Raw genomic sequence first — 12,241 nt, forward strand, 5'->3', positions numbered from 1 at the left:
ATAATCGGGAAATCTATGTGTCGTGTTTTATTTAATTGTTTTCTGATAAATATTATCTGATGGTATAAGAAATAAATTTTAAATTTTATGATGAAGAAGCCCAACAGTATCCCTTTAAGAAGGCAACTTCCTGTACACTATCAGCCTTTGATTTTTGACTGCATTTATTCTTAAAACATCAAAAGACAAGCCAATGAAAGGGTTAACGCAGCATCTCAAAAAGCCACCCCTTGCTGTCTAAAGATTCAAAAACTGTAGAGACATACCACTGGAGCCTAGAAATTCCACAGAGGAAATGGACCAGCACCTAAAGAGGTGTGGGTGTTCTGCAGAGGCCCAGAAAATAAGGTATAGCACTTTCAGAAGATACTTGTTTCACCATGTTCCTTGAACTAAAGATGGGGTGGGGGGAGTGGGGGTAGTCTGAAATGAGTTAAGAGGGTGTGATAACAACATAAAAGTAAGAAAAAAACAGTGAAAGGGACAAGGATAATTAAAATGATAGTGCAAAGGACAGACGAAACAACATCAATAGGGCGTTATGTTAGTAGAGAACCCCTGGAAACTGCAATATATTTAGGGTTCATAGGAGCTCATACTGCATGCATTAATCTTGTCAAAGATGTGTAGCAAAACTGCTGCATTAATGAATCAGAACAAGAATTGTGATCGATAAAAGCTATTTAGATCCTTTTTTTTAAAAGAATGGAATCACAAAAAGTGACTTAATGGAACAAAAGGTAATTCTATTATTAGCCACAGATTCTGAAATGCAGTTCTTACTCTCTGACCTTGTATGTTTTGGGAATATTGTTTGGTTTGAGTTGTAACATAAAAAATGGACTTCTGACTTTTCTATTTGAGATAAAACATTAGATTTGTAATTTTTGATCACACACAGTCTTAAAAAGAAAATTAGCCTTACTACAGCTTTCCTTTATAAAGCACTGCAGTGCAAAAAAGCCACTATAGATTTAAAATGAATGTAACAAAATACAACTCTGCTTCTAAGCAAGGCCAAACAAAAACTCAAGTCTTTTTTTTTTTAACTTTTTTTCTAAGCAAATATATTTTGAATCTAACATGAAAATACTGATGATTTCCACTGCAATTTCAATATCGCTATCACTGAACTTAGCCAGCAGTCATGCACATTTTAAAACCGCAGTGAAGAAATCTGGAAAAGCTACATTCAGGTCCAGTTGGCCCTGAATATTTCTGGGGCCTATTCAGTCATGTAGAAAGGGAGGCGCAAAATATTTTGCTGAGGAAGAAAAAGACATACCTCTGTCCTGTGTGTTAAACGAGAAATTTTGCAAACTGAAGACAGTTAACTCTCACTCTTGAAGCTCAAGAGGTCAGTGCTGCTCAAGAAGTCACAGCTATCTCGCTGTGATTTTTAGTGCAATATTTAAGTAATTTGCACATCTGATGAACAGAGAAGTACGATAAGGTAAAATAAATTTTTGTCCCATAAAAATTATAGCAATTTAGCAGGAACAGAACCAAAGCTTCTGCTTTAGTTTTTGTAATTTAGCATCACTTCAAGAAGATAGTCATAAACTCCAGCTGTCAATTCAGTGACTTATTTTAGAATGGGCAGGCTCAGAGAATCAGCTCAGCAGGAGAAAGACAAAGAAGAAACAGCAGCTATCAAGAAGTGTATGTTTAATAAGATCAGATTTCATTGTTTGTATCTTGTACCATACAGTCTGATCACACAAGAACTTCAGGAGAATAATTTATTAGAGATCATGATTAACAGCAGTACCTAATTTTTTTTCGCAGATTTTTCTAAGTAATGAATTTTGATGTTGTATTTATACTAATGAATGATAAAGAAAGAATTTAGGATATCTAATGATTACAAATATATTTGGAATTGTGCTTGAAGTTAGGAACAACAGACAGCTGGATGATCCTTTACACCCCGTATTTGAAATAAAAATAAAAGGGATGAAGCAAGAAACCTTTTCTTTTTGATTTTGTTTTTAAAATAAAAGCAAAACGTACCATTGGTTGGGTGTCGAGCAAATGAGATAGAAAACCTTTTAACAGCAGAACCGCGTGTGGTGTCTGAGAAAGAGAAAAACAGGTACCTGAAATTTGTAACAGCTACCAAAAGTGTGAGATTTTAAAATAGAAAAGGAAGAAGAAAGGAAAAAAGAAAAGATGAGAAGGTATTAGAAGTGAGTAGCATGCAGAAGGGACCAAGGAAAACAGCTAAAATCTAAGTAGATGTTAAAAAGAAGAAAATTTGGATTGTTGGTAACTACAAGATGTGTAATGACGTATATGAAAACAAGCAGAATGAGCTCGTGATTCTGGCATACAAGGTTATGCACGTTAGAGTTGAATACTGAGAAGTGAAGTGGGGGGGAAAACAGCATGAATACTGTTTCACCTCAGAGTTATGAAGGTGTGCTTTGGTATCTTTACATTGTGAAATCTAGTGAGTGGGTTTCTTCTCTATGCCAGATTATCCAAAACTGAGAATCTCCTGCTCCTTTGTAATCCAAACCCCACGAAAAACAAAGTCAGGAATCCTAAAATTTTCACCATCAGTATTTAACTTATTAGTTTATAATTTCATTCCTTGTACATGCTCCAAATAATTTAAATTCAAGATCAATTAGCAGTGATAAAAAACAGAGTTTAAAATTATTAAAGAATTTAAAAACAAAACTTTCAGTTTACTTAAAAAATGCACTTGCTGGAATCTCCTGGCGCACATTACAAGTCTATGTTCTGGTGTTCAATTCAAGACAAACAAGAATTAACTATGCTATTAAGTTAAACATAAGCAAGCTATGGGCAATAAAGAAGCAATAGAAACTCATAAAATTAATACTAAGGCCAAAGATTCTAGGATTCCATTAAAATCTTTAGAAGTTCAATGTGGCACATGGGTCGTGCGTGCATGTGCTAGAGTGTGCACATACCATCTATGAAGCCAGAAGAAGTCAGCTTTTTACGATGCGTACGAGCATAATCCTGTAGGTTAGGTGCACTTGAAGAACCCCCGAGCACTGAGGTGCTAAACAGGCCCGCACAGTGAGACCCTGATGGGAGTTAGAGAAAATACATACAACAACCAGGTGTTCGTCCATTCACATTGGGGATGCATGCAGCATGCAAGCACATGGCTCTTACCACACAAAAGGCAGCTTTTGGCAGTGCCTTGGACACGTTCACAATATGCTTGTAATGTCAGAGTGGGACTTGTAGGCTGAAACTATCATAATTTATTGTGCTTCTACTCATGAAACAGCACACTCTGTTATATGTGCAAAGAGAGGACTGGCTTTAACAAATGAGTTCTTGTCCTGTTTTCACTTTTGGTAAAAAAAAGTTACCAGTTAGCATCAATGTAAACATAAACAAAACAACAAAACAAAATGAAGATGATGATGATAATGACTGATGATGATGATGATGATGATGTGAAAGTTGTGTATTTGAATACCTGTATTCCTGAAACAAATATAAACTGGAAAAATGCTGCTCATTGCTTTCATCCAAATCAACCTTTCAGATGACAGGCTGCTATGAAGTACTCATGCAGTTCCACAGACTTAGTATGTGGAAATAATTCTAACCCCAACAAAATCTTAAATTGGAAATACTCTATTCATATTTCAGCTACCATTATTAACAATGTTACAAACTGAAAAAACTGAAAAAAACTGAAAGTTTCATCAAGTTTAACTAGACTTCCTTTCCCGCGAAGACTTTTGCACAGCTCCATGCAAGTGACAGTACTTTGTTACAAATCATGCATTCCTGCCACTAAAATGGGAATTTAAACAAATCACTGACAGCCACAGATAAAAATATAAAAATAACTTTTGTAATCATCAACCATTAATGAAACTTACATACAACAATGAACAAAATGGGAAAAAAAGTTGCAAGTTTTTCCTTTACATTTTACTACTAGTTGAAAGGAGAATCAATTTTTCACTCAGACTTATCTTTTACATTTTAGATAAGTAATGACAGATTTTTGTTTTTGAAAACCAGCAATACTTCCTTTCATTACTTATAACAGTCCAATGAGGGGAAACATTACTAGCACATGTGAGCAATCAGCCAAAATACATTGGTGCCTGGTCTGTGGCAAAAGCCTTTCACAACAAATATAATACCTTAATCTACATGGAAATCCATCAACTTCCACAAGCCATATTGTGTCACACAAAAGAATATTCATTTAACTTTAGCAAGCACATAATAAAATCCAGGACTTCAGTAAACAAGAGCACCTGATTGTATGCATTTTGCTATGGGAAAAATATAATGGGAAGAAAAGTGCCACAGAAAGATTAGACAAATGAAAACCCTGTATCTTTGCAAATAAAGGAAAAACTACTTCTAAGTTAATGCATCCAGGTGATGCAGTTATTTATACTTATTATTACCCATGAAAAGACACAGAAAAAAAGCAATATTGATTTACAGCAGTGCATGATTTCATTTTTTTTGCACGTGAATCATACGTATGCCTATTTTAATAAAGCAATAGAAAAGCACCACTTGAATTAAGAGAATTTTAAAGAAGCCTTTGAATTATAGCATGATTCATACTAACGCTGAAAAGAAGAAATCAATTTTATGAGAGGAGTATGTGCAAAACCCCTGATACTATCAAGAAACTTTATGTTTGCTCCCTATGCCCCTCCCCTCAGAAAAGTATCTTCACTTTCATCAATTGCCCACAACAGGAAACAGAAATTTTAAAGAAAAGTGTTTTAATGGTTTACAGAGCAGGCCGTTTTAATCCATAATATTCTTGCAAAATCCAAAAGCTCAATCAGAAACTACATTATCTTAAAATTCTGCTTTATGTTAAAAACAATCCTATGTACCTGTTGCGAGCAGTACGAAATCAGTAGTACGAAGGGTGTCAAACAATTTGTTCTTTTCAGTTATAACTTATTTTAAAATTTTGTTGCAAAAAAAATTGTCCAGTCCATAGGCAGACACTCAGCATATGTTATTAATAACAAGTACTATTGGGTCCTGTTAACAAAAAAGCTATTCAAAGAATATACAACTACAGAGAACAGCAGGCAGATGAAAAGCTGATAACACCAAACAAAATTTCAACTGTAGTAACATACCTAGACCACTCTGCTTTTGTTCCAGAATAGTTCTTGGTGTTCGTAAGTTACTATTGCTTTCTGATAGGACCTGGATGTAAGAAACAGAAAAATAAGGGCAAGTAGAACAGCAGCATGAAACATCCATTAACTTGATACAGCAGCCTGTTTCAGACAGACAGGTGTTAATAAGCTGTATGATAAGTGTTAGTAAAAATATGTAAAGGAAACATGAGAGATCATGCAATATCCCCTTCTGAAGGGAGTCCATTTCACATATGAGTTCCTTGCAATGAAGTGGTGCAAAGCAAGCATTCAGAATGAGAAAGGACACAGACCAAGACTGATATGAGAACAAACATTTGAGACATTTTATTTCATTTTACCAAATGCACTTTCCTAAACTGCGCCTGTATTGAAAAAAGGAGGGAGGGAAGGAAAGACAGACAAGCTATTGAGGACACCATCCGATCACTGACCATGCACAGGCTCAATCAGTATAATCTTCAGATGCTCACAGCCTTTGCTGATATAAACTTTTCCAATGTATATAATTTTAGAATCTTCTACAATAAATCATTAAAATCTTCAAACTAATAGGATATAGTTACAGAACACCATCCATTGTCCTACATGTAAACAATATCTTGACATTCTGAATAGCTTTAGATCTTCACTGGTACTTCCAAAACATTTACTGTTTCTTTTTTACCCTGCTTTTCCCTCACCCCCCATTACAAGGAGCAATCTTCAAAATATTGTATGAGTCAATGGATGATGTACTGTATTGGGAGTTTCAGATACCTTCAGATATAGATGGCAAGAATTATTAGTGCTAGAGATTTTCCCCTGCAATAGTTAATACCAGGCTACTGAAAATATAATGTATGCAAAACAAGTCTTGAATAGCAACATGAAGTACCAAATAAATTATTTCAAATGGAATCAGTTGCAATTATTATTTTTTTAAATTTACCTACCACCAAATTAAGCAATGCTGGTTTTAAAGTCTTAAAGGACAACTAAACCAAAGCATAATTCTCTTTCATTGGGAAGTACACTAAGTTTTTTTTACTGTGGTAACATTTGCAATTCCTATAAAGAAACCAAATGTTTATGAAAGCGTGTAACACATTCAGTTGAAAAACATGCACTTGGTCTTTTCCCCCCAAACATTCTTGGCACGTAATTTTAAAAAGTGGAAGGTATTGCTTGAAACATAATCCATAACAAGGGATTAGATGTCCTTAAAGACAGTTTTTGCTTGGAATGCATAAAATGTTTAATGAAGTAAAGTTTAAAAACCTGTTGCCATGAGCCAAAAATACTGGATGTGAAAGCCAGTGATTTAGGGGAGACAGGGGAAGAAGTGATTTGTTCCCCTGATCTGCGTCTTCGACGCCCAGTACCCACACCACTGGTGTAATGCAGCCAGGTACCAATACACTCTGGGCTAGACACACTCAGGGGGCTCTCTTCCTGGAAGTGAGAAAGGGGGCAAAAAACAGCAAAGCATGCAAAGTTAGATTCAACAGAGCCAAATGAACAGAAAAGAAAAAAACCCAATCTGCTTGCACCCTTTTACATACTACCTTTAAAACTACCAAACAGCAAAGAGCGAAGAGTAATAATCCTATATGACAAAGTTATCCGTTTCACTCTTATATCTTCATAACTATACCTATTACTACAACACTAAAATCAAATTTCTAGTAGACTAATATTAGATATGAGAGAAAACATTTGTTATCAATAATTGATTCATAATTTTAAGAATTTTTCACATGTTGGAAGCAGAACTTCTGTTACCATTGACATACTGTTTAATAATTTTTTCTTTCCTAAGTACATTAAACTTTCCTATTTATTACTTAATAGTTTCCATTTCTAGTCTATAAGTTTATCTGAATGCTTAAATTTAAATTTAAGAATTTCTTTTGAGACTTTACAGTTGACTCACTGATGGTAGCACCAAATTGACTGGTAGAAGTTTTCTAAACTTAAAAATGTCCTAAAAGTTATCTGATGCTGGACACCTTATCAGGACTTCAAGGGAGTGTCAGGCTAAGCACCCCCCCATATCTACATCATTACATATCATTAGCAATAACATTCTTTGTAATACAGTTTGCTTCCCAATGTCAATGAGTTTTACATTCTTGTTTTACCACTACAACTCAGCTTTTTTCTTTTCATGACTCAGTCACAGTTGCATTCCTTCAGTAAATATTGCTGACTATAACCCAGATTAAAATCTACATATAATCTCACACCTGACAGTGTCCTTTCAAATTAACGGACATAAGTGAAAAGAGAATTGCCTTACAGGAGGAAAAAAAAAGGTGGGGGAGAGGGGGCAGGGGAAAAGAAAAAAAAGGAAAAAAAAAAAAGAAAAAAGTTCAAGGCAGTTGCAGTTTAAGTTGCAGTGACTTTTTAAAATTGCTCCAAAATACTGTTTAGTTTAAATATTCCAAATATTAGTTTTGCAGATTTCAGTAGGCCAGATGGAACTTCCTATATTACTTATAAGAAAAATATGTTCTACAGTGTATGTTTTCTCTAAATTGGCTATTTCCTTCCAAGAAATAAGCAAGCTCTGAATGCTGAAACACATCCCATTTTAACATATATTATCTGTACAGTCAAAATTTGGCAATTTGTGCTTTTGATATCTTGTGAAAGTTAACTTCCATACAGTTTATGAAAATGGTTGAAAGTCTGAAGTAATAGACTTTTAAGCTGTGCATAAGTGAACTCATAGCTAGGAGGGGAGTTTGCATGATCATTGCAAAAACAGCTTTTAAAAATCAAAAATATTGATGTTGTGAGCATTTGTTTATGAAAAAACTTGGAAATAGAAAATGTAAGACATTAACATTTATTATGTCTGTTAATTTATGGAAGTTGTGAAGTTATACAGATATCCTTACAGAAGGGAATCATGCAACTTTTTCTCTCCATACTGTCAATAACAAAGTGATTTCCCAATCTGTAATACTTTTACTGCATACAGACAACTCTTTCCCAACACAAACATGAAAGAAAAAGTTTTTGGTATGAATCTTCATTTCTGATGGTTTTAAGCAACTGAAAATGAGGCAAAATAAGATGCTGTTAGTCTGCTTCTAGCATTAATATCACAGAAGTGCTTCTTTGTACCATCTGAATTTCCACTCAACCATCCCAATGGTATCAGTGATACAGCTGTGCATACCCTTCACCTCTGTGACATTAAGCCATATCTGTGAAGCACACCTAGATGTCATGGCTTACAACACAGCAAACTAGATTGTTCAAGATGTTACCGACAGAATTCATGAACAAACGCCAGCCACTTAAAAAGAAAGCTTCCACTTTATCTTTCTTACCTTCAAAAGCTTGACAAGTGGAGTCACTTTCACTCCACATGACAGCAAATACAGCAGAAGATGTCTCATGTTCTGCACCTCCCCATCCACCCTAATCCCTCTGCTGCCTTTCAGCACAATCACCCTGAATGTTTGCTCAATTCCCAGTAGCAGCTCTCTTGTAAGGATGAATAGAAAAGCAACATATACTAGTTTGTAGATGTAGGTTTAGACTGAGTCTTCATATTCAAATATCAACTTTTCTAAAACAGCTTTAAAAAAAGGAAGTAAGTCTTATCACAGAATAGTAATAATTAAAAAAAAGCATCCCTTCAGAGAAATTACTGCCATGGAGGATTTCCCACTGAGTAAGGGCAAACCTTCTGTGAGATGTATCATGCTGGTTCTGTATAATCAAAAGCAGAATTACATTTGGTTTTGTTTTCTTAAAAGCAAGCAAAAGTTAATGTCTTTGAGAGAAATTATCTGGAACACAAACACTTACTTCAACAGAACCAATCTTCCTGGATCTTGGAAGGGGTGACTTTCTGTGTATGTGAATCGGGTCTGATACCATTGGCTTGAACATCACTACTGATCGATCCGTTTCATCTCGTTTAGGAGCATGTACCTCCTCATCACTATCATTTCTATGAGATGTTTTCTTTGAGCCTTCATTCTACAGAAAATATATAATTCATTCTTAATTTCTCTGCACACCTTCAAACATGTAGACAGAAGTGGCCCTTAAATAAATATTCCACATAAAGATAAAACAAGCTGATTTTAAAAATACAATATGTAAATCACATATTTTGCTTTGCTCACATTCCTTTCTCAAAATGCAGTCATAACTCCACTTACCTGACCATATATCTTGGAAAATATCAATCCTTCCTCAACAATATGTATTCATAAACATGCCAAACTACTTTCTTAAATATATCTTCCAGTTCCCAGAGTATTATTCATGTGACACTCTGATGTTGATATCACTTAGAGTATTTTGTATTTATAGTAAAAATTCTGGCAAAACTTTAGAACATTCAAATTGTCTGTGTCCTTCACCTCAGTGCCCATTCAAAATAGAAAATATTGGGACTACTTATCTTTTACTGCATGTTTTTCTACCAAAAGAAAAACCCACACTTGTTTTTTTTACATAACAATTTTATTATGTCCATATCCAAAAAACCCTAAGTTTGGCTTTATAGAAAGGCATAATTATTACCTCTCTGGAGGCAGGTCTGTATCCATATCCAGATGGTAAATTTTTATCTTCCTCACAGCCTTTCGCTCCTGGACTGAAATGGAGCTCTACATGAAAACGTTCTTCCGAAGAAAGTTCCTGAAGTAAAATAATAGGTTTAATACTTTAATAAATAGCTCAGCGCTACTAATTTCTGAAGATATTTACCATTTTAAAATACCTTGTTTGGATCCTCATAGAGCATGATAACAATCTGTGTCATGTAATTGAGTTCATTGACCACATTTAAGTAATCCATAGCTCGTTTCCATTGTTCATCTTTTGATTCCTTATTGAGGAAAAAAAAATCAACAAGTAAAATTCAGCTATTTTCTTTAAAAAGACTGATGATTTCACTTTTCCTCCATTTACACAGATTTTCATAGCAGAAGTGCAAAGCTCATTATAGTTAAGGAAAATGCAGAGGTACAATGAAAAAAACTAATTATGAACCTCCATGAGTGACGTAAAATTGCTAATCCAAAGACTGAAAAGTGAAGAGCAAACTTTTCATGTTATTTCAGTGTATCTTTCATGTTTTTTTGCCAATTATGATATGTAGACAGAGGCACTGTTTTCAATTCTTGTGATGAGAACTGCTAATACTGCAATAAATTCATTTCAGCTAGTATATTGTGAAAAATGTTTACATATTACACTAACAGAGATCTCAGCCAAACAAAGTAAACGAAGCTTTCTAGTATATAGAAGAGGTGCAACCGTCACATCCCAAACAATGTAAATGAACAGTCACCTTTTTCATGCTGTAGCAATGAAACCATTTAGTAACCCACCTTAAAGATAAGAGTTTATCAGACTTAAACTTGGAGTGCACCTGTTGTAGCATGTCACAGAGATTTATAAATGCTTTTGCCATCACTGAGTTTAGTCATCCATTACCAGAAGCAATAGAAAATTTGAAAAAACCAGTGTATAAGTCAAAAAGTATCTTACAAGCAGATGTAGTGCTGTATATATCTACTCCAAGAGCTTAGTTTAAGTAATTTCTGAATCTGGAAACCTGGTCTTTTTCAGTGTCAAAGACTATCAGATGGAGATAATGCACCACCTTTGTAGTATTCTGTAACAGTACAGGAAAGTAAGAAAATTCACTGTACAGGAGAAACTTTGTACTCTATGAGCAGTCTTGAAATTAGGTAGGGATGTTCTGACAATGTGTCAATGGACAAAAACAGTAAGCCAGTGCAAAAGTAAATTCAAGAGAACCCTGAATCATAACTTGAGAATAAAAGTTGAAAGAATTATTGGTGACAACAGAAGACAAAAAAGAAGTATCTGGCCTTTCCACATCTATTTGTGATTCTAACACCTACAGCCAACGGAACACAGCATTACTTTGATGGAAATTAACATGCTAATTAATGTGCAATTTGCACTATATTTCTGCATAAGTAATAGAAAAAAAAGTGTTTGAAAAAATATGATGAATTTCAAAGACACTTAAAATTTCAATTGATACAGTCAAAGGGATATTCAGGTTCCTCTCAATATATCAGGGCTTCAACAGAGAAACTTACATCACATAAGGCACCATAACGAAGGGTGGATAACAGAGAGTGGACGTGACTCTCACTGGTGAAATACAGCCGGGTGCGAACATGCCGTTCTGGGGACATCACACCCCTGGAGTAGCTTAAAAAAAAGAAAAATGTTATTAGACTATGATGTGTCCTTATTTTTAAAATAGCTGTTAATAAAAAAATTAATTATATTTTATAATTTCTATGAGCTAAGAAGATTCTTCAAATTTGAAACCTACAAAATAGCTCTAATTTTTATGGTAATTAATGTAACCATGTAAAGAAGTAACTCGCTTACAGAGGGTGAAGCTTATTTACAGTGTCATCATCTTGAGTTCTCTGAAGGTCAGAACGGATTTTCCTGACTAAAGGAGTGCAGTAACCTTTGGCAATCTCCAGTTTCTCAGCTTTAGAAATACCATATTCCTGTGTAAAAACAAATTGACTTTTAAAATTCAGTTAAAGATTAATATGCCTTATAATTCAAAGCTTCTATATTAAAGCAAATTAGTCATCTATTAGTTTGCTCTGGCTACAAACCATTTTTTAAACATTTTTTCTACTTATGACCAGTGATGTAGCTTCAATTAACAAGTAGCTTACCTTTTTGCTGTTTGACTTGATATAGACAAAAAGTTTTCCTTCATTAGTTAAACCAAAGAAGTGGATTTACCTTCTGCTATGATAAAGCTCTTCTTCTTAACCATAATAACCTATGGAATCATCCTGCCTTCTTGTCACCATCTCCATCTCCTATCCTGCCCCCAAAATACTGTGTTTTTTCATTTCTTTTTTTTCCCCCTTTCTTTTAACAGTCAATAAAGAGATGTATTTGGTATGTCTACCTTAGTTTGGAGTAAGCCATCCCAAAGACTTCCATTCAAATGGCATTTATGTACAACTGAGAAATTACTGGTGATATTAAATATTGTAATATCATCAATATTTAAAAGTATGTTCTTCCAGGAGCTTCATACTCTCTGCTGCCCATGGCATGAAAGT

General features: G+C 34.5%; 1 protein-coding gene across 14 annotated transcripts in view; it reads right to left on the minus strand.

Moving 5' to 3' along the window:
* The window catches only part of PPIP5K2 (diphosphoinositol pentakisphosphate kinase 2), a 47,847-nt gene that overhangs the window by 5,523 nt on the left and 30,083 nt on the right, over window positions 1-12,241 (minus strand). For 7 of the 14 annotated variants that reach the window (XR_009420392.1, XM_059491737.1, XM_059491741.1 and 4 more), the window contains exons 20-28: window positions 11,538-11,665; window positions 11,237-11,351; window positions 9,880-9,987; window positions 9,681-9,797; window positions 8,955-9,128; window positions 6,408-6,581; window positions 5,124-5,193; window positions 2,943-3,062; window positions 2,014-2,076 (exon numbers count right to left, since the gene is read on the minus strand). Coding sequence is in view for 13 of the 14 variants with exons in the window: in XM_059491737.1 (XP_059347720.1) it covers window positions 2,014-2,076; window positions 2,943-3,062; window positions 5,124-5,193; window positions 6,408-6,581; window positions 8,955-9,128; window positions 9,681-9,797; window positions 9,880-9,987; window positions 11,237-11,351; window positions 11,538-11,665 (1,069 nt within the window). In the remaining variant the exon portion in view is untranslated. Of the gene's footprint in view, window positions 1-266; window positions 327-2,013; window positions 2,077-2,942; window positions 3,063-5,123; window positions 5,194-5,488; window positions 5,513-6,407; window positions 6,582-8,954; window positions 9,129-9,680; window positions 9,798-9,879; window positions 9,988-11,236; window positions 11,352-11,537; window positions 11,666-12,241 lie in introns of all 14 variants that reach the window. The other 7 variants (XM_059491746.1, XM_059491745.1, XM_059491748.1 and 4 more) reach the window with 5 other exon arrangements.

This window comes from Ammospiza nelsoni, chromosome Z (genome assembly GCF_027579445.1).
Source record: "Ammospiza nelsoni isolate bAmmNel1 chromosome Z, bAmmNel1.pri, whole genome shotgun sequence".
In the NCBI taxonomy this organism is placed as follows: domain Eukaryota; kingdom Metazoa; phylum Chordata; class Aves; order Passeriformes; family Passerellidae; genus Ammospiza; species Ammospiza nelsoni.